Raw genomic sequence first — 26,792 nt, forward strand, 5'->3', positions numbered from 1 at the left:
AGACGTAAGAACCAGTCTCTGAAGTCTGCTGACTGCCTCAGCATTTTATGAAATTTGCTCTCCTGCCAAGAGTTAGATGAAGTCATCAGACAATTAGCTTAGCATAAAGCCAAGGGGAACACCTAGCCTGGCTCTAAACAAAGGTCTCACTGATCAACGTTTGGTATCCATCTGCTAATGCAACTAAGTGTATTAGCTCTGTAGCTGCCAAACGCTGATCAGTTTTCGCTGTCTTTCAGTAAGATTTTAACCAGGAAGTAACAACATACTGATCCAGTGACACTAATGTAGTTGATTGTTGGGGATTCAGGAGTGACGACTGCTTACACACAGCTGCACAGCTTTATGATCACAACATAGAGACAGGTTTATTATTAGAGAGGTGCACAGGGAACAAACAGGTCTAATATTTACCGTCCAGATGTCAGCTCTTCAATTTATGATTCATTTCAGTCCTGTTGCTATTCACTCCTGGATTACATGTGGGTGGTACAGACAGCTTTAGCATAGATGTACAGTATATGGATAACTATAAAGCATTTTGGCGAATAAAAGATTTACCAGTTTTTTCAATATACTCCAATTCAGAAGGTGTTTCATTACCTTTCTCCCAATGCATGCTGGGAACAGGAATACACAGGTATGGAGGATGGATGGATGCATACAGTAACTAAATGTCCCTTCAGGAACAATACAGTTCTTGGAGCAACATTTTGAACTCAGGCAGTTGGAGATTTCACAACAGGTTATTGGTTCCAACCGCCATGACTCCTGCAGTGTAATTCTGCCACAGGACAGCATGACACTGGGACATGTTGTACAATATGGTCCCATTTCCAGTAAAAATAGACAATAAAGCAGTCTATGCTTAAGGGCGTGGCTGCCTTGTGATTGACAGGTAGTTACCATGGTGTTCTCTCAGCACTGTAACCCTTTCACACTGAGTTTTAACTTCATGAAAGTTAATTGTAACATTTTAGTCGACTAAAAATGTCTCGTTCAGCATCCGGTTGTACTCCACCCTCTCGTGCCACTTCTACGTCCAAAACCATTAGATGATGTAACAGTGACTCCGCCCACGTGTTGTATACAGTCTATGGTTCATTCCTGACTGTCACTCCTGCCTTCCAGACAAATGTTACCGTAGAGACTAGAACATCTAAAACCTCGGCTGAACGACGTCCTCGCAGCACTCGGCGAACCTCTTCGCCGCCCTCCTGGCGAAGTGCAGCTTCCCGCGGGCCTTAGAGACGGCGGCGTACTCGTGGGACTTGAGTTTAGTGTAATAGTCGGAGAACTTGTTGTAGAGGATGGAGATGGGCATGCCGTTGATGATGACCCCGAACGAGATGCAGGCGAAGGCGAAGATACGGCCCAGGTGGGTCTCAGGCAACATGTCGCCGTAGCCCACCGTGGAAATACTCACCTGAAGGATGAAAGAGAAAAACAGAAAGTACCAAATATAAAGACTTGACAACATGAGATGTTCATGAGATGTTGAGGACATGATCATTTCTCAAGTGATGCCTTACTGCCAGTCTAGGGAGTTTTGAAATGTTCAGATTTTGGTGTTTATTCATCAGGCCCGCGGTGTGTAAGGGCCTTAATTAAAACATGGACTTATGATTCTAAAGAGATTTTCTTTGGAGAGAATGAAGCGTCCTTCCAAACAGGGCTTTTAAAACTAATGTTTTTACTTTCATACATTTTTGCTACAATTCACAGGTTCATGAAATGTTTTTAACTCAAAGCTGCAAGCTAAAAACATACTTTAACATTTCAAGATATCTATGAAAACAAAACCTATTGTTCATATTATTTATGGCCGACATATTACATATGTTCAGCAAGTGTTTGTTACTATGGTTAGCGCTGACTGTGCCTTTAAAATACGTACACATTCTGCAATCTCTGTTACCACCAGTAACCATGGTTGTATGTTTAAGGATCATAACTTCTATGAACTACTATGAATAATCTTGCAGATTTCATTCTTTAAATTAGAAGCTCAGGTCTCAGGAATACTACTCTCTTATGTGTGATGTTAAAGCACTAGCCAACATATTAGAATCAGTCCTATCCCATCTAATTCATATAGGGCAGATATTCATCCACCAACAGGAAAAGATTATGAAGTCTAATCCCTATATCTCAAAGAAACCATTCTGAAAGCGCCTGGACCTGCAACTGCTCGTCGCCCTCTCAAAGGTCAGGGGTGTCTCAAGACTAAAGACTAAGACTAAGGCTAAATAATGCTGAATAGATATTTGTGTTAGTCAGCGAACATTCAGCACTCATCGGCCTCCAAGTGGATTAACATTGGAATCCTCCAGGAACACACAACAGACAGTTTGTTTAACCGTCAGCGTGAACATGTTTATGTGTTTGTTGACTCACAGCAGCCCACCACCATGCTTGCGGCATGGAGGTGAAGTTGGTGTTGTGAACGTCGTGCTCCACCGTGTACACCATGGCTGAAAACATGAAGATGCCCATGCCGATGAAGAGCAGCAAGCAGCCCACCTGCACACACACAAACACAGTTTATTTTATATGTCCGCCTCATGTTAACTTTAGCTTTTTTCTCTTGACTGTGAGGCCTAGAAGTCTTAGATGCATTAGTCCAACACATATCTATCCATACAGGCCACGCCCGCTTCCACTCAAACGCCGTGTTTCCCCTGCATGGTACAACACGGCTTCTCAACTGGACTCGCTGTGTTTTGGTTTTCCATTAGCAAAGGTTGTGGACAGTACCTTTTTGTCGTACCAGAGCCGTACGTTGCAGTGGAAATGAGGGAAAAGATTCTCCCGCATTTTGAACCTTTGCAACACATGATGTCTTTATCGCTCCTCCTACACATTGAATCTAATCATTACTTAATGTTGTGCATACTTGAACCCAAGTATGAAAATACAAGTAAAGCTCTTTGTCTGTTATTTATTCCCTATTATTGGCTTCTTTGGCACAAGCTGCATGTACGGTCAGACCTGCTGGTAGCACTGTCTCAGTGTGAAGCCGAAGGCTCTGAGTCCTGTTGAGTGACGAGCCAGCTTCAAGATCCTGAAGATTCGCATCAGACGCATGATCCTCAGAACCTGACCCACCTACAGACAAGACAAAACACAGAGGAAGAAGTGGGTGAGACAAATACATCTAAACATCCACCCCTAACCTCTCCCATCAGCCGCCTTCTACCTTTCCGACCCGTGCCACGGCCTTGATGTCCCCTGAGTGCGGGTGTATGTCCTCGTCCTCGAAGCACTCCAGGGCCATCTGCAGGTAGTGCGGCAGGATGGCGATCAGGTCGACGGTGTTCAGCATGCTGCGTCCAAAACACTTAAGGTCGGGGGTGGACACCAGGCGCAGCAGGTACTCCAGCGTGAAGAAGGTGATGCAGAACGTCTCCACGTGCTCGCCATAGAATCTGCCGCTGAGCTGGCCCGACGCCGTCTGGAAGAGAAAATAACAGTAAATAATACATTTGAAAAAATCCTGCTTTTGACTGTTTGATTGTGTAGTGATACAGAGGTGACCTCCCCCGGGCCAGATGGAAGGCGTTTAGGCACTCTGCTCACAGACACTTAATATTTTCTATTTTCCTTAATCCAATTGTATTTCTGATCCGTAGTAAAACTTAGTGCAATAAATGAACAAGAAAAAAGGAGCCGTTGGAGGAGTCGTCAATGGTTATGATATAAGTGGAGTTTATTTCACAACAGATCAAACAAACTCTCTGGTCACAATATCCCCGGGGAGATCGTAGAAAGACCCTATTTTAGTTTGGGTCTCCTCTTTTATAGTCTTGTTTGGCTGCGTCAAATTCGTAAAAAAACAAATGGGACCACTCCTGTCACATTCCTAAACATTTCACACCACCTGGCAGATGACATCAGTCTGTTCAGATCCGGTGGCGTGTCTCTTTCTGGCCTTACACGTGTTTATCACCTCGGCGGGGGTTATATTTGCCTGTCTCTGCACTTTTAGCGACCAGGTGTTCTGCCCTCTCTTACTCTTCCCCTCCCTCAGGAACATGCAATACCCCATCCTCCCTCTAGGATACACTTATAGATGACCTTTGGCTCAGATACACAAACATTTGATTGTCTTACATCATTATGAGGTTACAAAGATCATTATTATACATATTGATACACAATACTTTGCTTAAGTAACATATATGCCACTACAATGTATTAACTTTTTGTTTTCCTGTAATGTTAAGTGACCTGTTTTTTTTCTTTAACAATTAAGTTAAGATTTGTAAAGTGTGGTCATGTGTTATTCCAATATTCAGATTTGAACTGGGGACAGTCTGAGATGCCTGTTTTTCTTTATTGCTTCTCTCTTTTATTCTTTACTTTTTTATTACACATTTGCTTTTGATTTATTTATCTCAGGGCACTCCAAGAATACATTCTATTCTTGTGTGAGTGTGTATGCATTCAATGCCATACCTTCAACATATGTGTTTAAACTCTTTTTATTCTGCTCAGAGCACACTTGCTTTTCTTAGCCTTCTCCCAAGCACTCAAAGTAAAGCTCACCTTGTACTGCATCTCCTCCACCGTGTTGAGCGTCATGGTGACCAGCGAGACCAGCACGAAAAGGGAGGAGGCGATGCCCATCAGCTTGGCGGTGACCGAGGAGAACGGCTTCTCCATCAGGTTCCAGATACTCTTTCGGGTCGGCCCGAAGGCCAAGCCGTCAAATAAAACCTCGTTCTCCTCCATCTCCAGCTGGAGACACGGGACAGAAAAACATCACAGTCACACAATAGAAACAGGAGAACATTATTCTTTCATGGCAGAAGCAAAGAAACAACTATGACAAATAATGGAAATGAAATTCCCTTTTCTAACTTTTATCAAGGGTTCAGAAACAGAGAAGCCAGAGGACAAGAACCAAAATGTCCAGAACACAAACTAAAACGCAACTGAATTATAGAAGCAAAAACTAAATGTCAAATGGACTTGCATTTGGCTTTTTAGTCTTCACCATCCACACACACATTCTTACACTGATGGCAGAGGCTGATCAGGTTGTAATGCTCGTTCACAATGACACACACACACAAACAGTATCTTTCCCAAAGACTCTGTGACATGTGGTCTAGAGCAGCGGGGGATCTACGACCCGCTCTATTTCCTGAGCCAAGAAAACACAACGGTAAAGAAACTGGTACAAACTGCATTAGAGTGAGACCTCTGTGATGGAAACATCTGTCTAAATCTGTGTCAAAGCTTATTCTCTGCTCTCCATCTGTCAAGACGGCAGAGCGTAGCTGTGATTTATAATGTAGGTCAGCCAGACTCAGCCAACGGATTACTGACAACATCTCACAGGTACACATCAAAAACTTGATCTGCTGAACCACTGAAGCAAGAAGGTTATGACTTCTAGACATTTCTTTCTGTCATTTTGAGACATATGGAGCCTGTAGGGGAAACATACTAATCCATAACATAGTTCATAGCGGCTGCAAACTACTCCAGTGTGTCCTGCAGATTATCCATGGTAACTGGGACACTCCCTGTATTCTTATTTTATAGACTACCCGCAGCTTTGCTCGGACCAATCAGAAGACCTGGAAAAGTACTCAAAAGCTCCTCTGTGGTAGTTTCAGCTACAGTAGCGTCTCCAGGAGCACAACTACCATGATGACAGACTCACAAGGTGAAAACAATACCAGCATCACTCTCACATCACATTTTGTAACAGCAATAATGTTGCAACCGTGCAAGATAAGAACTTTACAGATGTGTAGTTGTGATCAAAATAAAGATTGAGTTAAAAAATGGCCGTGGGCCCAAGGGGCCATTGCCATGCTAGCGGTTTTGTGAGGCTGGAGACACAGCACTGCTTTGAACTAAATGCTAATGTCAGCATGCTAACAAGCTCACAATGACATGCTAACATGCTGATGTTAAACAGATGTGTTTAGCATTTTTTGTTGTTTAGCGTGTTAGCATGAAAACATAGGCTAAGTGGCACTACACACAAAGTAGCCTACCACTGAGGCTGATGGGAACGTCATTAGTTATGCAGGTGTTTTACGTTTCTTAAGAAAGGCGGTTGCTAACAAGTGGCCAATTGAGCCTACAAAGGTTGTCGGGGACATTAAGCGGTATCACTAGTCCGCCTTTACAACCTTGTTGTGTTTATACTTGGGCTTCTGCAAATTATTCTAACTCAAACTTTACAACTGTCCCTAATTCAAGTTACACATTTGAAGTCAGTGGTGGTGACGTTGAAGTCATGTGACTGTGCTGTAGTTCGTTAATAGCCTAACTATAGCTTTTCACCTCTGACGATTGCATTTAGCCTACGCTTCAAATAAATACATCATAAAAGTGGTGTTTATTTGTTTAGATTATCTTGCTGAACAAGAAGTGTCATAAACTTTTGTTTGCCAGAGTTTATTTTATGCAATAATCCAAGATCCAATGAAAGAAATCCCTATTTTTGTTAAGGGAAATAACTTCCGGGGTGTTCTACCTCCGCTATCAGCTGTCTCTGTATTTTCAGTTGCTCATTCAGCTCGTCCTGCTTCTCTTCAAAGGAGATGCGGCAGCAGCGTTGGCTGTTCTTGATTCTGACGCCCCAGTAGTTTATCTCCTCCAGAAAGTTTCGGGGACACAGCTCGTCTTTAATGCACAACACTCCAGTTCTGACGGAGAGGACAGAGACAGAAGAACGGGGTCCAGAATTATTCCAAGAAGTCATATAAAGAAGAGGGAAACTCACTTCTTATTTCATTGTATGATGTATTTTATTTGAACCTGTAGAAGTTGAAGATGATGTGGAAGATTTGAGGGTCCCTGTCGAAAAAGAACTCCTTGCTCTGGACGATGTAGTCGTCACACAGGTCCAACTTCCTGCTGTGGTCTGTGAACGTGGCCATTTGGCCGAGTCGTGTCTTCGGATACCTGGCAGCTAATCTGTAGGGCAAGTGGTACATCTGGAAGAGAGGAAAACAGAAGAGAATAAAGGTTAAAGAACATTTAGATAATGGCAAGAGGAGTATTTGAACAATTTTGAGAATGAAGCTGGAACACACTAGAGGGCTTTAAAATGGTTATTGAGGCTGGAAAAACAGACATTTAAACAATTAAGGACCTTTGCAGATTACAACTGTGTCCGGTCAGATGTCTCCCATTAACCAGTTTCAACTGCAGAAATACTTTCGAACTTCATTGTAAAAATCAAATATAAGTTGTTTGATATCCTTGTGCAGTTGAGCTGCAACTAATTAGATTTCATAATCCGTGGCGGTTCTAGACCAATATCCCTCGGGGGGCCTGGCTGGGGCCAAGTGGTTTGTCAGAGGGGCACATTCAACCCGGGACAAAAGAGGAAGCAATGTTCAAGCCTTCAATATTTTTTAGTTAAGTATAAATAATTACGCACAACAAAAACAATACCATGATTAGTATGTTCCTGACTGATGACAGCATCTCTCCAGTAATCAATCATGGCATGCATGTTTGTATTTAGGTTCCCATGGTAACGAGTCAGACTGTTCACACTAGTGATGGGAGGTCCAGCTCTTTTCAAAGATTCAGCTCTTTTGGCTCGGCTCCCTTAGAAGAGTGGCTTTTCAATTAGTATCACTCGGAGCCTTCTATTTTAGCCTAATTTAGCAATTATAAATAGTTTGTGTGTTGGTAAGCAATTTTTCATTCAGTGTTTTCATAAAAACCTTATCTTTATGCATTTATTTTCCCTGTTGGCACTGGCCCCTGTTGGCACTGGCACCCCCCACATAATCTATAAACCTCAGGCTCTGAAAAGTGAAACCAAAGCAGAAGTGCCCTAAACCTGCATTCTCTCTAATATCCAGCAGGGGGCGACTCCACTGGTTGCAAAAATAATTCAGATTGTATAGAAGTCTATGACCCTAATTCTCATTAGATTTATTAGCTCAATTAACATTTTCCTAATGAGTTTATGGTCTGAAACTTTAGTTACAAGTCTTCTAAGCGTATGCTTTAGGGCGGGGCTGCCTTGTGATTGACGTTACCACGGTGTTGTCAGGTCTGTGTGCTCCGTGTTTTTGTCTTACAACTCAACCCTTTCACAGAGCGTTTTCAGATAATCAAGGTTAATAGTAACATTTTGGTCGCCTAATATTTGTCTTTTATTTAGTGTACTCGGCCCCTTGTCGCAAAAAACCAAGATGGCGACGGCCAAAATGCCAAACTTGGGCACTCAAAACCCTGGTCCACAAACCAATGGGTGATGTAATAGTGATTATGTCCATGCACAAGGTCATGTCTTCACATTGCTTGATTGAATTTATAAATGAAAAAAAAAGTAGCAAATCTTCACCTTGGAGAGGCTGGAACCAGAAAATGTTTGATATTTTTGCTGTGATAAATTACAAAAGCAATTAATAAATAAAAACTTTAACTGTAACACAAATTGCTAGCAAGTAGCACAAGCAGCTATTTCTTTATTTTCCTGTAGAAGGCAACATCCTCAAATCTACATCTGCAGGCCTAAAGTGAAGCAGCTGTTACTTTTCCTTCCTACAGGTGGTGCTGGTTGGCAGCATATACTTAGAGTGGACGTAGTCACCGCAATGTCACCAATTGGTTTGTGGACTACTATTTTGAAGCCTCGAGTTTGGTATTATGGTCGTCTCCATCTTGGTTTTTGGCCGTAGCTATCTTGGTTGTTTGATCCAGAAGTGACACGAGAAGATGGAGCTAAGTACAACCGAACGCGGAACAAGACATTTTTAGGAAAACACAGTGAGAAATTTTCTTAGACTTGTATGCAATCTGACTTATTTTGACAACCAGTGGAGTCTCCCCCTGCTGGCCATTACAAGTAATGCAGGTTTAAGGCCCTTCCTCATTGGCTTCACTTTTCGAGGTTGGCAGGTGTAGAACTGAACTGACAGTGACTGAACAGCTCCCCCTGGTGGAGAACCTGCAGCCTGCTAAATGTGAATGAGTGGAATTAAAGGTGCTATCAGTCTGGTTGTAAACAGTGTTAGACGTAGAAGTCGAGTAAAGTTACCGTTCCTCCAACGTTGATGTTGAAAGTGAAGTGTTTGGTTGGAGAGAGCAGCAGGCGGGAGGAAGACACCGGGAGTCGATCTTCCTCCTCCTCAGTTTCATAATCAGCATAAATATCATAGATGTCTCTGCCAAGTTCCTACACAAATAACACAAAAACTTTATCTTTCATTTTAAGCTTTAATAAAAGATTAATGAGGCAATATTAATCAACGATTGAACTAAGCAGAATACAACAGACAAAAATATGAAAAAGATAAGTGCAAATACTGGGTATGAATTTTGAGATATGAAAAAATAAAGAGATGAGAGAAAAACGAAGAAAGAAAATGAACAAAGAAACTCAAAATAATGTAAATCCCATATTGTAGAAAGATGGTATGTTACCTGCAGGCATTTAGTCTTTTATGGATAATGACTTATTTAGTGGTCACATTAAATCATTAGTTGACTAACTGATTAGTCTGTTGACAGAAAATGTATGTAATCTTTTTTTCTTCATTTGTTTATTTTATATTTTTTCTATTGTGCTTCATCTTCCTAAATGGAATCAATGTCACATTGTATGCCTTGCATCTGTTCTTCAATAATAATAAAAACATTTGAAAAAAAAAGAAAATTAATCCACAATATTGTTTATAATTGTTTAATCATTTATGAAGCAAGAAATGTAAAACATTCTCTTGTTCCAGCTTCTCAAATATGTAGCATCCCTAAATCTAACCAAGGAACAGAAAACATGCGTCGACTTTGAAACAGAGTTTTGTGATTTATCCTTTTGCACATGAATAACAACAGTCTTGTGTTGAACATTTTGTATTCAAATAAAGTACATTGAACCTGCCAGGGGGGTGTGAGTTATACTCTCCTTTGAAAACAATAACTTGTAAAATGAAGAGCAGGGGAGCTTTAAGAAAGAACAAATGGGGGAAAAAATTAAAAGCGTCTGACCTGCATGGAGCTCCATGGCTTAACAAAGGTGTTGGTAAAGTCCAGATAGTCGGCCGGATCGTTGGTTGCTTGAGTCCGGCTGCCGGGCTTGTAGCCGGGGAACAAACTCCTGCTACGGGCTCTGATGTGGGTCAACATGGTCGCTGCTGAATGCGTTTCAACCTAAAATCAATTAACCTGCTCGGAGAAACATCCCGGCAACACTAAAACCATCTACACCATCTCAAAAACACACACACACACACACACACCTGGCACAAAACCTTGATCACACACACACACAAGCTGTACAAATGAGTAAACATGCATCCAAGGTTTCTCTCCGAGTTCACACTAAATTCAGAAAGAAATCATGTCAACATACGTACAGCTGACACACACACACACACACACACAGTAATGAGGTAGGAAGTTACTCTCGTCCTCTAACGCAGCTGCAGGATGATCTGGGTGCTTAAAGTTTTATCCTTTTATCCATCTCTTGATCTCCCACTCCTCCCACATCTGAGAAATGTACACATCTGGTTATCCTAGGCTGGACGGTGTAGCTGAAGTCAATGTAAAGTTATAGTATGAACATTCTGTTAAAGGGATATTTCAGATTTTTAGAAGTGGGGTTTTATGAGGTACTTATCCATAGTCTGGGTTATCCACAGTAGATGGTGGTCTGCACGCTCCCAGTTTGTAGAAATAACCGGCAAGGAAGCCAAGTAGTGTTCTGCTGTGGACGGGGCAGCAGCAAAACTTTCAGTTCAACAGTACGCTATGTTTAGATTATATACGGGGAGCTGGAGCAGTTATCTCTGACCGCGTCAGTTCACCTTCAGAAAGAACTGTCTGACCACAAGGTCAAGCAGTGAAAATATTCTAAATATAGCATATACTTAAACTGATAGATCTTTTAGATTAAGTATGTTTTCCTGCTGCCCCGTCCACAGCAGCACTTTATCTGTTTCTCTGACCGCACTGTGTAACTGTATTTTACTTATGCTTATTAAGGGTTGAGAAATTATAGAGATTATAAATTACCCAAAATGTTAATTTTTCCCTTCCCTTCAATAAATGGCCTGCTGTGAAATAGGTATGCATTCAGTTGATTTAATTTAATATTCCGTGTAGTCAATGTCAAAAGATGTTGAATTTTGTTTTTATTCCCCTTTAAAAATGTAAGTATGCAGGCAGACTATCCCAGAGTCCTTTGTTTATATGAACCTCAGACATGCATATCTGACACTTAATCCAAGTGTGTTTGATGTATTTTGACCCACTGATATCTCCGATCGGTGGAGATTAATCCCTGCTGCAGTTGAACAGGGATAATGACCGCATGGAGCCGGACTAGTTCCAAATAAACGATTTATCGGATACGCCAGTCCCTCAACCCACTTTAACTTCAAACAGGCCTTCTTGTTTGTCCCACAGCGGAGTGATCAGGCCATTGAGTTTACAGCGCAGATTATTTGCAGAGATTACACCATGTTCTGGATGCACAGAGGAGATTACTGCTCCATTAGCTCAAAGATGCTCCACGTTAAAGTATCAAAAGTAAGTATTTTGTAGTTAAGTACATTTAGCTGATAACTTATTTTACTTAGGATTCTGAATGCCGTAAAGGGTCCGAGTACTTCCTGCACCTAAGGAGGCATCGTCATGTTGAAGTTAGAAACACAATATCATTGTATTCTGTTGCATTGCCCCAGACTGAAACTGCACTAGTATGCAGGTGGACACCCGTCCAGATAGTGAATCCTCACAAACAGGCATGATAGACAAGACAGGAAGCCACGTTTTGAACAACGTTGTAGATTAGGTTTTAATTCTCAAGTGATTTTCCAATCAGTTTCTTCACATATACAGAGCTATTAACTTTTAATAGTATTCCCCCCCCCCCCCTCACTGTACAAGGCTAGAAAAAGTTCACAGCGACAGCACACAAACATACAAAATAGTTTTACCAAATTCTGTTTTTCCCCCAGCTTTTTCTTTGTTAAATACATCTGAACTCTAACCCTGGTACGATGCCCAACCATAGCAAAAAATTTATTTAAAGTCAAATGTATACAATCTTATTTACACAAGGAACATTTGATCAAAGTGCATTGAAGAGTCCTGATTGACGGTCATGTCTTTGAGGGATGATGGGGAAATATATACAATGTACCATGGTGATCCTTACACAGCTTCTATCATAATAATAACAACAGTTATAATAAACATTGGCTGAAAGAGCAGCTTGTAAGAATGCACTCCAGCAGGTAACGTTGGAAAGAAAACAAATTAAATAAAAATGAGCAAATAAAACTTACATCTTGGATATTATTGCCCAAAATATGAACAAACAGATATTCTCACACGTGAGCCTGTTGGCTCAGAGGAGGCAAGAAATAGAAACATTTAAATAAGTTTTCCCCATGAATGAGTCACTTCTCCACTCTGAATATGATCAAAGAGAAGTCTGACGCCGTCTTGAACACGTGTCCCGTCAGGTGATACTGACTGCTCAGATCCAGTTTTAAATCCTGTCCAGCAGAGTCCAACTGTTTGCTGAGAGAACTCCTGTGTCCTCCTGAAAGTTTTCTACTTCAGTTTGAACACAAAGCACAGTAAGATATGATCATATTGTGGAAATTCATCACATTTTTCTCATCTGTTGTAAAAAGACACTCTTTTTTTAAGAGAGCGGGAAAAAAAAGACCGGAAGATGTGGCTCAAACAATAAGGACCAAAGAGGGGGAACAATCTTTAACACTTTGGAAGAGTGAAAACCGTTATGGACACAATTCATTGTAGTATTCACATAATAAATAACATTTCATCAAGTCATCCTCTCACAGATAATGACATAATGCACTTCAGAAGGCGTGTGGTCGTACTGTAAGGGCTGCTGCCACGGACAACCGGTCAGCATGGGAACGCGGTGGCGCCATGAAACGCTACGGGTCGCCGCAAAGAAAAAAAAACCAGGACGATCACGATAAATCATCCTCTGTGCTCACTATGGAAATCTGGAAACAGGAGAGGGAAGAGAGAATCCGTTTAATCAAATGTTGTATTTGTGTGTTAGTCGAGTTAAAGGAATACTTCAGAGTGGGGATGTGTGAGGTACTTCTCCTTAGTCAGTGTGTACCTGCAGTAGATGGCGGTCGGTAGTTTGGAGGACATGAGTACCAGCACGGAAGCGAAGACAAAAACAGGGATTGTACCTCGCACAACAGATCGTTTGTTTGTGTACGAGACCAGCAGCTCCTGTGTACTGCGAGGTCAAATTAACTCGTCACAAAAAGGAGTCTGTGGCTTTGAGGAGAGATTAGATGACCGCTTCAGTTCCCTGTATATAATCTTAATTTAGCATATACGTCCCGCCCAAAGCAGTACATTGCTTAGCTTCCGTGCCGATACTCCTGTCCGTTTTTCTAAACTGGGAGCGTGCTGACCACCATTTACTGTAGTAACACACAGACTATGGATAAGTACCTCATTCAACCCCACTTCAAAAGAAGTGAACTTTATATGAGAGGCTGGGAGAAACAGCAAGTCTGGCTCTGTCCAAAGACAAACACCTCTAAACACGTTGCATCTCGTTTGTGTCATTTGCAAACCAAGGGAAATATAAAGACATTTATTTCAGCTGCAGCTGTGAGGGAAAGCAGAGGTGCGTGTCCGTCTCGTGCCTCGGGCCGGGTTTAGGCTAATCTCTTTAATCTGTGTACTGAGAGATATGCACTAAAGATTACTAAAGGCTGCAAGGTCAGGGTGAGAGTAAGTCATTGACATTCAGTCTCCATCCTTTGAGTCAGGATGAAATTAAACTGCCAATGCTCAGAAACTAACACCAGATTTATTTTATTTCATTTTGTGAGCAAAGCAGAGTTCCTGTTATTTAAGAGAGCTCGTCATCAATTCAGGACTCTAAGGTGCTGTGTGTAGCATATTGTGCATTCCAGTTCACATATTCTGTATTGGTAATGAATCGATTGGGAGACTAGTTTGTTTTTTGATCAGTGAATCCAGCCCTGACACTTTTTACCCATAATGCCCTACGCTCAGAGGTTGTTTGGATGTTTACTCACCGCAGGGTAGGTGTGACCCACGTTGGCGCCGTGCCGGGTGATGTCGATGTTGAGGTCTTCTTCTGTGGTCTTCAGATAGACGGGGTTGTCAAAGTTCATGCTCTTCTGATTCTTTAGCTGCCAGTTTCTCCACATCAGGTAGCCACCGGCCGCCGCCATCGCCAGCAGCACTGAGCAGAGAAACGGTCAGATAATCCTTCAGTGTCAGGGCTGATGGCCCTGTTTCTCCCACATGTGCAATCTTTGAAGAATTGTTCTCCTAAATTTGTGTCCTCCGATAACAAATTTCCTAAATGTGTTCCTCAAATGATGTCGTTTGTACGCCCTCCTGTTTTTCGCTTTACACTCTTGCTTCAATCACACCACGCTCTAACATTTGTCACAAAGCTAGGAATGTAAGCGGTCATTTTAAAAGGAAATATGAGCTATAACTGCATTTCAAACTTGGACGTTAGTTGTAATGTTCTTATGCCATCGACACAGGTAGGCGTGTGGGTTCTTACGCAGATATAGAGCTACCGGTTCTATGGAGGTCTGTTGGTGCCTATAGCTGTTCTGTAGCTGCTCGAGTTTATTGCTGATCGTTCAGGTCCATCACTGATTCGATTGTAGTCGCCGATCTTTCCCTGGGGAGAACCGTTTGCTCTCTCTACCTTTGTCTCATCACCTATTCCCTGTCTCCTTTGCACCCTTATATACCGACCGCCTAGTGCAGGGGTCTTCAGCGTTATTTAGGCCAAGGACCCCCAAACTGGTGTAGTATGACGCAGGGACCCCCTATATTTTAAATGGTATTCAAACGAGGGGGGGTGCTGTCGGAGTTCTGTGGGGGATGTGAATAGATAAAGCTAATATTTTTTTATTAAAAAATAATCTTTGCACAAACAATTTTGCGACCCCCCCCTGCAGAAGACCTATGGCCTAGTGCATTTAATCACCGCCAAACAGCAAAGTGTCCAAAATAATATTGCAGGGCTTAAACCAAATAATAATAAATGCCAACAATAATGAGAAATGGCTTCTCCATTAGCATTTCTACAACATTTATGTGGCAGCTGTGTTTGTTCACAAGTCTATCATACAGGATGTACTGAAACAGACAGCCTAAAATAAAAACTAGGTTCCTGAAGATGTTTTACGGTGCTGACAATTCTCACTCATCCCCATTTTCAGGGACACAAATGGCGTCTCAAACCAACTTCAGTCCATTGATTGCACACGTGCGTATGATTAACTTCAAACAGATATTATTAATCAAGCCATGTCTGATCGATGCATTAGACACCTTCCGTGTGTGTGTGTGTGTGTGTGTGTGTGTGTGTGTGAGATTCTACTCACAGACAGGCAGTATGGCCCAGGCAGCAGCAGAGCCTCTGGCAGTGGCGTTCACCTGGATCGACGTGCTCACGTTGGCTTCTGAAAGACAAAACAAACCACAGGTCACCACAAGACGGCTGCCGTTTCAGCTCGTTCATTAACACTAAAGTAATGATCTAAAATGCTTCACTGATCCAAAGTCATTATAAGTCCAGCTGATGTTTAAATGCCCTCTTTCAGAGTCACCATGAGCAGTTAAAACCCAACACATTTATTCTCAATCTTTTTTTAAATGTATTTATTTTAAATTGGGTAAGAAAAAAGAAAAGAAAAAAATCAGCTGTTGTAAATCTGAACTGTCATTTCCACATCCTGCCAACATATTAATGTTATTTTTTAAAAGTTATTTTTAAGTTGGGCTCCAAACTTAAAGGCTCAATGTGGAAGATATTCCAGCATTTAAACTTATTAAAACAATGAACTAACATTATCAACAGAGTGAAGAGGTAACAGTGTTGACGTCTGTGTGTGTTAGCATGCTAACAGCTAGCTGCGCTCTGTCCAGTCTGAAATACAATAAATATTCCAAACTACTACAACTAAAATATAAACATTAGAGATTGTATAGACCCAGTTTAGAGGTGAAATACTGCCTCTTATTTCTTTGGGTCAGGTGGCTCTGAATTACAGTGAGCCTTTAACTCCGAAGCTTAAACTTTGTTACAGCTCTGAGTAAAATTATTTCCCCCCCTGGGCCAACATTATCCAGTCTCAGCAGGCCAGAGTGTTTGGGTCAGCGACAAGTGAGTGACATGACTGGCAAACAGCTCGACTGAAAGAGTTCAGGACAAAGAGACAAAAACCAGGGTTTGTTAACTCATGTTCCTCCTGCCCGTCAGTCTGCTCTGCTGCCAAATGGCTCGGTGATGTCATCAACATGTCTCACAGCAACAAGATCAACAAGACTCAGAGCAGCTGGCTAAAGCCAAATAAAACAAAAACGTTTGACTTAATTCTTCCACAATAATTCAGGCATCTGCCTGGTTAAATACATTTGACATACTACACAATTTAAAAATCATAAAATAAAAATGTTCATTTAAAAATGTATCCCTTCTTTAAATATACCTTAATTCTATAGTGTCGGGACTTTGGCCCTGTAATGCAGAAAAAAGTATAATGAAGCCATGTTACCCAGCGCAACAGTGTTAATAGTTTTTGGATAACAATGAAGCTGTGGCACCGAGGAAGAAGATTTATATTCATTTGGTCTCTTCATGGGATTGTTAATAATAATAAAAAAAAAAAAAAAAAAAAAAAAAAAAGATAAATCTGGTGAAACTCCATTTTTAGGTTTTAACATGTAGTATGTTTTTATTTAATACGTTGCAGATACTGTAATAATCTGGGGCTGTATTTTGAGTTTCCATGGAAGAAGAAAATATTTAAAGCAAACTATGTCTGCAGGACCTCCAACTAGAACCATAGTGGAACTTGCACTGAACCTGAACGTTTCGGTGATTTTGATGTATTGGGACACTTCCTTGTTTCTGCCACTAGGTGCTGCTCCTGGGCTGTGCTTGCAGACAAACACCTGCTAGTGCAACGTTTGCAGTTAAACTGTTTTAATATACAGATAACCTTCAACAATAACAAAGTATCAGAACATATAAAATGCTCAACACCACGTGAAGCTGCATCCAAAGAACTGCACTGCATTACATGAGCAGCAGGGAGAAATGTACAAACCGCTTTAACCAACATTACGCTTTAAACACAATATTGAGGGACAAACTAACTTAATCAAAGTCATGAGACGACGCACTGTAGTCAGAAACCAAGAACCTTGTGTTGCTGATCAGGCTCCCTGTTTCCATGGGAAACTCATTCACCAACTGCATTTCTCATGGGATTAGGACAAAGTTAGTGAGCAAACACTTCAGTGTAGACATTTTAGACTCAAGGTTTAAAATGTCATTGGCAAACTTTGCTAGAATTAACATTGTGGATAAATCTACATGCATCTGAAATCTAGAGAGAACTCTGATCCCCAGACAGACAAAGGTACATAGGTTAGGCACACACTAAAGCAAAAACCATGATCAGAATCAATCAGCAGTCTCTGGTTAGATTCAGTGGCACAGCAGGTATGAAAGATCAGAGATCTGAACTTTACTGGATTCATAATGTAGAATACAGAGCTGTACTCTGATCACAGCACAACGCCTGTGAGTAGATTAAACATCAACATCTCAAACCAGCCCACCAGTCAAGCAAGACTTTTAATAGCCACATGCTGTCAAATGTTGAATCCAAGTTAGAAGCGATACTGAAGACACCATGTGCCCAAACATTGAGTTATGAGTAAAAATACTTCAAGATAAAGTTGAATGTGCAGCACTCAGTTTGTACATTTTGTAAAAAGGTCATGCTGCATCAGCTGCTATCAGTTCCTGTTTGCACTGTAACCATGGCTGTACAGAAAACAGTGTGTTGAGGTAGGAGACAATAATAATAATTAGCAGCTTAACTTAAACGGCCAAATACTTCAAATATATGAATATTTTACAAACTGAAACTTTATTTTATCAGTCACAACTTTCAGGCCTAAATAATAGATCAGATGACAGCTGGGATGGAATCCACGGGCTACTTGACCATGTGTAACAAATTAAGTACAAACAGACTTTACATCAGCTCATCTGAAACACACCAAGGCCTGACTCGCATCCGAATGTCATAACCCAACAACAAACACCTAAGCACAGACAGAAGCCATCATTAAAGACACACTAGGCAGGAAAAAGACAGACTGTTAAAAATCTCCATATGTGGACCCAAGAAGTGATTATCATTTAATTTAGGAACAAAAGGCTGATTCAAGAGTACATGAGACAAAAAGCCAAATAAACTGCAACTAAGGCTGCAGACAAAAACAATTAAAGACAGATGTCGGGTTTAGCAATTAAAATGAAAAAACTCCTGAATCCACAGTAAGGAGAACAATAACTGTCATTTCATTTTGAATAAAGCCCAACATGCTTTAAAGCGAGTCAGCAGAGCAGGCAGCAGCTGATGGTTTTACCTGGGGGTGGTTGTATTAGAGCTTTCCCATTATCCTTTGAGGAATCTTTTGCAGAACGGTCTGTCACAGAGAGCCAAGAGTCATGCTTTTGACATCAAAACACATCAGGCTACAGAACATGTCCTAGTTTTAAAATATATACATATATACACACACACACACACACACACCCTTTGAAAATAGACCAGATCTCAGGAGACTAAATTAGTAAATAAACACTCGATAGATGAAAGCAGGATCCATTTTTTGTTCAGCGAGAAAGAAGCCATCACAAAGCTAAGAGCCGAGCCAAACCGTCATAACACCATCGACAATATACACAAACAGCAGCAGTGTAACATATTCACATGAAGACAATCCTTGTGGTTTCCCGGTTTTGATACAGTTCATCAAGCCAGATGCACAAAGGTTGGAAAACTGAAGCGACATCGATCACAATGTCTATCAGCTTCTATACAACCGGGACAGAAAGCTGCAGCAACAATAAAATCCTTACAGGTGAATCAATGCAGCCTTGAAGAACAGAAGCAGCAGAGTGTTGCTGAGTTCACTGTACAATCACAGGGCACTGAGGTCTCCTGTGTAGGAGTTTAAAATGAATGTCATCATACTTATTGCCAAACAATGTGGCTAAAGCTTCTTGTGAAAAACATTGATCACAAACAAAGCTGTTTACAATCAAACCTTCACAGGGTAGCTTCAGGACTTCTGAAAGCTAAACCTAAATAAATCAAATAAGGGATTAAAAGCATTTGTATTTGATTGGCATGTTTGATTCAAAAAAGAAAAAACTAATCCCAACTGTAAAACCCTCAAAACTGATTGTTTATCATTAGTTGGAGCTGTTTGTAAAACGATGTCTTAAGAAATAAACTGTGGAACTAAGTGGAGTCCTGGAGTAAAACCATATTACTATTTGAGCCTGAGATTGTTCAGCCTGAAGGAAAACACTCCCCAGTTGCCTCTAAGAAGGCAGTTATATAAATCTCTTAGTGGTAGTTTCAGGTTCAACCTGCAGTGAGAGCATTGCTTATTACTTTCACTAACAAGATTAGAGCCGGTCAAAGCTGCAAACGCACAATGCTCTACAGTTCCTATTCGTTTCAGCTGCAACGGCTGTAAAAAGGGATAAATATGTTAGCTGGAGGTTTAATAAAGAGCAGTGAGGCCTTTGGCTACAGCCCAACTAGGAGGAAGGTGGAGGAGCATTCAGCGAGTGACAGGCATCCCTCTTTAACCCCTCCATCACTATTCTCACTTTTAAAACAGCACACGAAACACTGACAGGCGTGTAAACCTGTTGTAGAAACACACATGCACATAAAGACACTCACAAGACAACCCAAGCATGTCTGATACTCAGATACACACACACACTTAGATAAAAACAAGTTTGCATGGATCCACATGCTCAGAAACACAACTGCATGCATGCACTCACACACACTTTGCAGGAATAAAGAAACGCCCACAAGCTGCATGAACTTGTGCACAGAGGAAAAAAGAAAACAAAGTCTGGGTGGTACATTCAGTCATCACAGCGGCCGTAAAGAGCCTGGAGGCAGCTCCATATTCCCAAACAGCCAGTGAGGAGGAGAGTCAGGCTGCAGGGACGTTCACTGTATGAAGCCATTTCATTTCTGTAGAGCAGACGGGCTGTAAGATATGCTACAACACTGGCACAGTTTTATTGGTGCAGAGAATCTCATCCTACCATATCATGTTGTAGTTCCACTACCTACCGTCAGAACTATAGCGCCACATATCTAGGATTTCTTTAATGATTCAAATCGGTCTGATGTGGTAAAAAAAAACTTTTTATCATCATGGAGGATGTTTTTGTACTCGATGGTATTCATGGTACATTATGGAAATGTATGCATTTGGGATCTAGACCTACTCCTGTGTTTTACTGACATTTATTGTATCATCTTATGGAAATGTAATATTTAAATACAATCGTGTACAGTGGAATTATTGTTGCTATTGCCTATTATTATATTACATGCGACACGCACACTTGGCTACTCGTTTGGTGTGCACGGATTCATTTTGATTTACTTAACTTTAATCTCGCATTAAATATTTCAAATGCTGGTCTCGGAGAGAACAAAAGTATATAAATAAAATTAGCCCCCTGAATTAGCTATTGCAGCTCACTGCATAGGGATCTACTTCATCTGGCCGTTAAACCAAACGGCCAGTGAAACACACTGCACTTCAATACTTGTATACACGTGCAGCTTACTACTTTTTCAGAGCCTTATTCATCACATTTGTATTCAATGCGTTTCACTCTGTACCATTTGTTTTTACTTGTGAGGCCTGTCAAAAGACTTTGTGTAGTATGCCACCTCTCGTGTGAATTTGATTAGAATAATTCAGGTCAAACTAAAGCATCAGTTAACTGTACAACTCTACTTAACTCAAAACAAAGTGGGCATTTTATTTCTATAGTAAAAACCTTGGCTCCGGCAGCTTCTACACGGAAATAAGGCCCCAGTTGTAAATAAGTTATGTCAAAATTCTAAATTAATTTGACTCCCGAAAATGTTACTTATTGCACTAATACTACAACATGAAACAGACCATGTGAGGTAGACAAATATAACACATGGAGCAGAAAAGGATGAAACGAATAAGGACTGGCTACACAAACGGTCAAGAAACCCTGGAAAGACTCACTTCTCACTTGGAAATCGAGGAGAGAAAAGAGGAGAAGTGAACAGGCTAACTATGCAGACGTTCATTGAGGAGGACGGTGGTGCAGAGAGTTACCACGGCGATGTACCAGTACATTGTGTACACCAGTGTCTAGTTTGAGTCCAATTAGGAGAGTATGTGCACTGAATTCAGCGGCCAGGTTCCTATCAGACGCTGCTTCAGTATGAAAAGGCTAATCTGTGGGAGCACAGAAAGAAGCTGGACGGATAAAGGACAAAAACAACCGGAGCAGCGTAGATCAGAGAGGAGACCGTGTTCCACAGCACAGCAAAGAAAGCGCCTGATGGAGGGCAGGACTGCAGCTTGAGTGTTATTTTTAAGAACACTTCATTTGGTCATATTGAATAATGTGATCAAAAAAGTACTTTTGTCACTTTTGACTCGAGCGCTCAAATTCTTTCCTCGTTTTCAATTACATATAGTAACCAAAATATTTAGTATTAATTGTCGAATGATTTGTTCTAGATGCAGTGAATTATATTTACAGTGTAAAATTCTTAAGTCAGATTTAAATGTTGCCCTTTAAATTCAAGTCGTAAATGTCACATTTGTGTGTGAAAATGTTTGAATAAAAAGCAGCAGTATTGCATAACTGAGTCATGTTGTGGGCTCTGGATTAGAAGAAGAATATTTGTTACAGTTTTACTTTCTTTCATGGTTTGTGCTCAGCCTTGTAGTTTCAATGTAAGGGAATCTTAATGCTACTTCATGTAACTATATTTTAGAGAAAAATGTGCTTCCAATTTTGTGAAATATGTGGAGAAGGCCCTTTCCTGTTTCAACATAACAATGCAGCTGTACACAAAGACAGGTTTGGTGTGAAAGAATTGACTGACCTGCCCAGAGCCCTGACCTCAGTCACCCAAGACCTTTGAGATGAACAGCAACGCTGACTGGGAGCCAAGCCAGCTAGAGCGCAAATCCCTGCAGCCAGCATCCAAAATCTTGGAAAGCCTTCCCAGAATAGCAGCAGATGAATTCCCGTGGTTTTGGAAAGACATGTTTAACGATCAGAAGTACGAGTCTAAATTCAGTTCAGCTGTCATGACACTAATGCAGTCACATCCCACTCATGAGTCCAGAGAATCGAAGGCAGGTCAGAACCAAACAGCCACATTGTGTGGGTTCAGTGCTGTCCTATGGTTCATTTGTGTGAGGATGAGACCACAGAGACACTTCAAACAGAAGAGGGAGGAGACAGCGCTGCAGCTGAGATATGAACGCGGACAGTGTTGAGGCTTGAAACTGAAAAACTGGATCACAGCACCAACTGACTCAGCAACTGTTCAGCTGCCACTACTAACAAAGAGACAGCGGTTTGTGGTTGGCATGGATACAGATGGAAGACGAGACTCAGAGGGAACATTCACACTAAGGGAACATGCTTGAGCAGCTGAGAAGCAGAGGAAAAAGGGGAGGGAGTGACAAATCTATTATTTTTCTCCCATCAAAGCCAGTTCAACCCAAAGAATTAGACTGAATTAATTATGTTTCTTACAAAAAAATGTTTGGGGGGAGGTTCCACTGTAAAAGCCTTTTCTTTTTAATCAATTCTTTAAGAAGAGGCACATTTGAGACCAGCTGCACAGTAAAGGATCGCCTTTGTGTGTACAGTAATTGAAATGCACATCAGCACAGGTTTACAGTCCATTTGGTGGTTTAACTCCGACATACAATCACCAACAATTTGCCATGATGCCATTAACACGGGCCCCAAAGCATCCTAAGGCAAATTAAAGTCAGTCAGATGGATTTAGGGGTTCCTTTGAACATTTTTTCTAGAAATATTTCCAGTTTTGTCATAAATCTCTACAGATTATTCATATTCTAAATGAAATAGCCAAATAAACCAGATGACACAGAACCCACAGAAGAACATTGAGTAGTGTGTATACTGAGCAGACTAACTTTTTCAATGAGTTTCAAAACGTTTGTGCAATTTTGAAAGAAAAGGAAAAACAATTGAAGTCAAGTGTCTAGACCCACTTTGCTGAGTCTGCATGATTTTAGAATAAATGAGAAATTCTCACATTCCTGTAAATCACAATTAGTCAGCTCTAGAGTTAGATAAATGTATTTCCTCTCACCAACACGGGCAGGATTTTCCATCATTCTTAATAATGTTCCCGTTTTTGTCAATCTTCTGAAGCTTATTCTTTCACCGTGTCACACTGCCCTCTCTTGGAACACGTCTTTTCACATTTAATCACGTGTTATAATTCAGTCTTGTGGCAATGCAGCTTGAGACAGTATACAAGTATAACTCAATATCAAAACAATTGTTCAGGCCTTCAGTTTCCATAGCAAACCAGACAAACCCGTCTGCCTTCTTTACAAGCCCTGGGGCCTATTTCACAAAGTCAATTTCCAAGGTAAATGGCATTATCCCGTTTCCAAATGATTGTTGCTTGCAAATTGCAGATACATTTGAGAGTCCTGCAGGGGTCTCACATGCTCATGCAAATGTCCTTAATTAATTAAAATATTTTGTACAAATATAAGACATGATCGCATGGCATTTGTTTTGATTATAGGAAAGTGGCCCAAAAATAAAAAATCACGAGAAGAAATAATCTCAAGCAAATTATATCTTGCATGCTGCAAATCTGTGTTTGTGGTTTAGGTGACATGACATGCATAAATAAATAAACCCGTTTCAGCACTGTTGCGCTGCGACTCACCAGGTCTGCAGCGTAAGCCGTCAGCGGACAGCTCCTGTCCGTCTGGACACATGCACGTGTATTTGGGCGAGTGTTTGTTGATCTGCGGTGCAGGCAGACACATGTAGCTGCAGCCTCCGTTTTCACCTTTCTCTGCACACCAGTTAGCACCTGCACACAAGAGTCAACAGCTCCAATTACTTTCACAAACTTATAGAAAATCTGCAAGTAGGACAGAAATCATTCACCACACAAGATTAAGCCAGTGTTGGAAGGGGCTGATATCTCACATGACGACGTCTTCAGCAAACTTTTCTGCTTGCTTTGTCTAATAAATATGTCTAATAAATATATACATGTCTAATATACATCTAATATATCTATCTCTAGATATATCTCTATAGATAGAGATGCGCTCCAAATGTAAGTGTAAAAGAAGCAGTTTGAAAGTTCACTTGACCTTGGAAACCGCAGAGCTTACTAGCTTGTTGTGTTCAATTGTGTCACACAGCCTTTTGCTTAGTTTTTATGGGATTGTAAACGCCTAGAGCTCATGACAGTGATGGCTAGTAAGTGGACAATATTGTTGTCAAAAAGCAAAAAACCCATTTGTTCCTTCCTTTCATGAATCAGTGGATAGTAGTGGCTGCATGATTACTGCTAAAATGATAATCATCATTAGTACTACCTGTACGTGAATCATGTGTAATCATTCATTTCTGATCAACCTTCTCATATTAACCTTTAACTCACAGCAGCAGCTACTGTATTAAAAATAAAATAGGTTGCTGTGATGTCATTGACCCTGCAGGACCTTCCCTCTTGCCTCTGCTCATTTCTCCACCCTCCATTCTCTCCCAGCAGGTTCTTACCCGAGAGCTGGATCAGCTCGTGGTACACTATGATGTCCTGGGGGTCATTCAGGTTGCTGGCCAGCGTCACCACGTCAGAGCCTGTGAACTTGTTAGCGCCGTAGATGGCTTCATTTTCGCCATCCGTCCAGAAGACACGATCCTGGAGAGAGAGAACAGAAAGAGACAGCTCGTTTTGCCATCAATGGCTAAAAGCTTTAATTACTACAATGCTGAAGCAGTCGACAGAAAAACAAACAGACGAAGCCAGAGAGCAGAACATCACAAACTGCTGAATCATGATAAAGTTCGGAACAGCAGCTTATCAGAAAAAATTATTTCAATCCTAAGTGAAAATCCTGTTCTTCACAAGTTACCCAAAAGAACTTCCTGTGCAGCAGTACATTTTTCTATGAAGGAGCTACGAGAAGCAAGTGATGAGCACTGAACATGAAGCGCTTCATGGACTGAACTTGGATCACATTTCTTTTAGCTGGATTAGAAAAAAGTAGCAAAAAAACCAGTTACTAATTGTTATCTTAACTATAGTGTTAAGTATATTGTTTAGGTTAAAATTGTGCACAACAGCATTTAGTCATAAGCTGCAACATGAGCACATGTGCCTGCACGTGAATAAATGTGTGAGTTAGCAGTTGTATGAGTGGGTGTAAGTGAGGGAGACAGCGAGAGAGCCACATGTCCATGATTCAGAGAGATTACATGTGGAAGACACAATACTGATCTATAAAAAGGAGTGCAGGTTTTAACCAACTGATATCATTGTTAGGACTTATTAGTACACTATAGTTTGCAGATACAAGACGTCATCCACCAAGTGCAGCTGCTTTTCACGAGTTCATTCCCACAGTGCTGATTTGTGCTCAACATGCTTTAACTAGATGTGCGCTCACTACAAGGCAAATTCCAAGCAATTCTGAAGCTTTTACTCTTCTTCACATCGATAATGATATAATCAATAGTAATAGGTGTAACTTGGCGCGAGCTGTGGATCTGCAGAAACAAACTGATGGCACACTGCACTGTTTGCTCCTCTTTTATTCAGGAGTGTTGAAACAGACTTTGATACTAGATGCATAATGACGGGCCTGGATCAGGGCTACTGTTCACCAGTTGTGTCACATACATGACGACTCTCCTGATTCCGTAAAAAAGCAAACGCAATATAATGAAGACAGTCAACACTAACTGACCTGGTTTGGAACGGATTCTATCAAACTTGTTCCGATAAATCAAGACCAAATCTGTGATATAAATCAGCTCAACAATCATAACGTGTGTGCCACCCTGATTGTCAGAGAGAATAAAGCGTGCGTGTTAAAGACTAAATATAACAGCAACAGTACCTCAAAAACAGTTAGAGCGAAGGGATGAGCCAGGTACTCTGAAGACTGGAGCACTTTCTTTCTGTTGTCTCCGTTCAGGTCGACGCTACAGAGCATGTGCAGCTTCGAGTCGACCCAGTACAATCTGCCTTTGATCAGATCTGGGAGGAAGATTAGACGAAACAGGAGACGGTGAGAAGGTGAGAAATGAGGGAGAAACAACAAGAACGGATAATAAATGGGAATTTAAAAAAAGAGTGGAAAGAATAATAAATAATTACACAAGGAAAAATGATAAGCATTGACCGATGAAAACTTTACTTCAGCATGTAAATGGCTACATTCTGGGGTAAATGTATGCGGCCAACTTCAGCTGAAAATTTGCATTAGAAACATGTTAAAGGTTTGATACTTTGGAGTGTCTGAAACATAATATTTGAGCAGGAGTAAAAATGGAAGTTGAAGCACTGAAAGACGTTGAACCATCAGCTCAAGTGAAAGTGCTTAAAGAAGTTAGTTGAAGTAAAAGAGCTGAAAGTGTACTGTAAGTAGAATTGTTATCACTGCAAGTACACACATTGCAATTAGAGGCAGATAAAATGTCGTAAAATGTCGTAAAATGTCGTGCGTGCGCGAGATCCTACCCAGAGTGATTCCATTAGGCCACTGGATGTCCGTCGCCACCAGAACCTGTCTATCCACTCCGTTCATACCAGATTTCTCAATCTTGGCTGGCTCTCCCCAGTCAGACCAGTATAGAAACC

At 41.0% G+C, this 26,792-nt stretch overlaps 2 protein-coding genes across 7 annotated transcripts in view; both read right to left on the reverse strand.

Annotated features, from left to right (window-relative positions):
* Positions 1–121: 121 nt before the first annotated feature.
* kcnv2a (potassium channel, subfamily V, member 2a) lies at positions 122–10,405 on the reverse strand. Of its 3 annotated transcripts, XM_029445345.1 has the most exons (10): positions 10,261–10,391; positions 9,979–10,229; positions 9,029–9,166; positions 6,784–6,962; positions 6,500–6,671; positions 4,549–4,740; positions 3,200–3,454; positions 2,992–3,108; positions 2,398–2,523; positions 122–1,426 (listed from the first exon to the last, which is right to left on the reverse strand). In XM_029445345.1, the coding sequence occupies exons 2-10, from the start codon at positions 10,114–10,116 to the stop codon at positions 1,160–1,162; spliced, it is 1,584 nt and encodes a 527-aa protein (XP_029301205.1). In that variant the 5' UTR covers positions 10,117–10,229; positions 10,261–10,391; the 3' UTR covers positions 122–1,159. The 3 variants fall into 3 exon arrangements, with proteins under 3 accessions (XP_029301205.1, XP_029301204.1, XP_029301206.1); XM_029445344.1 differs by having other exon boundaries at positions 9,979–10,405; XM_029445346.1 differs by lacking the exon at positions 9,029–9,166 and having other exon boundaries at positions 9,979–10,405.
* Positions 10,406–11,765: 1,360 nt separating this feature from the next.
* Positions 11,766–26,792, reverse strand: part of vldlr (very low density lipoprotein receptor) — a 44,209-nt gene continuing 29,182 nt past the window's right edge. For 2 of the 4 annotated variants that reach the window (XM_029444148.1, XM_029444149.1), the window contains exons 13-20: positions 26,673–26,791; positions 26,050–26,189; positions 24,707–24,848; positions 23,856–24,005; positions 18,451–18,510; positions 15,387–15,464; positions 14,049–14,218; positions 11,766–12,983 (exon numbers count right to left, since the gene is read on the reverse strand). In XM_029444148.1, coding sequence (XP_029300008.1) covers positions 12,948–12,983; positions 14,049–14,218; positions 15,387–15,464; positions 18,451–18,510; positions 23,856–24,005; positions 24,707–24,848; positions 26,050–26,189; positions 26,673–26,791 — 895 coding nt within the window. In that variant the 3' untranslated portion in view covers positions 11,766–12,947. The remainder of the gene's footprint in view (positions 12,984–14,048; positions 14,219–15,386; positions 15,465–18,450; positions 18,511–23,855; positions 24,006–24,706; positions 24,849–26,049; positions 26,190–26,672; position 26,792) is intronic. The other 2 variants (XM_029444151.1, XM_029444150.1) reach the window with 1 other exon arrangement.

This window comes from Cottoperca gobio, chromosome 12 (genome assembly GCF_900634415.1).
Source record: "Cottoperca gobio chromosome 12, fCotGob3.1, whole genome shotgun sequence".
Classification (NCBI taxonomy): domain Eukaryota; kingdom Metazoa; phylum Chordata; class Actinopteri; order Perciformes; family Bovichtidae; genus Cottoperca; species Cottoperca gobio.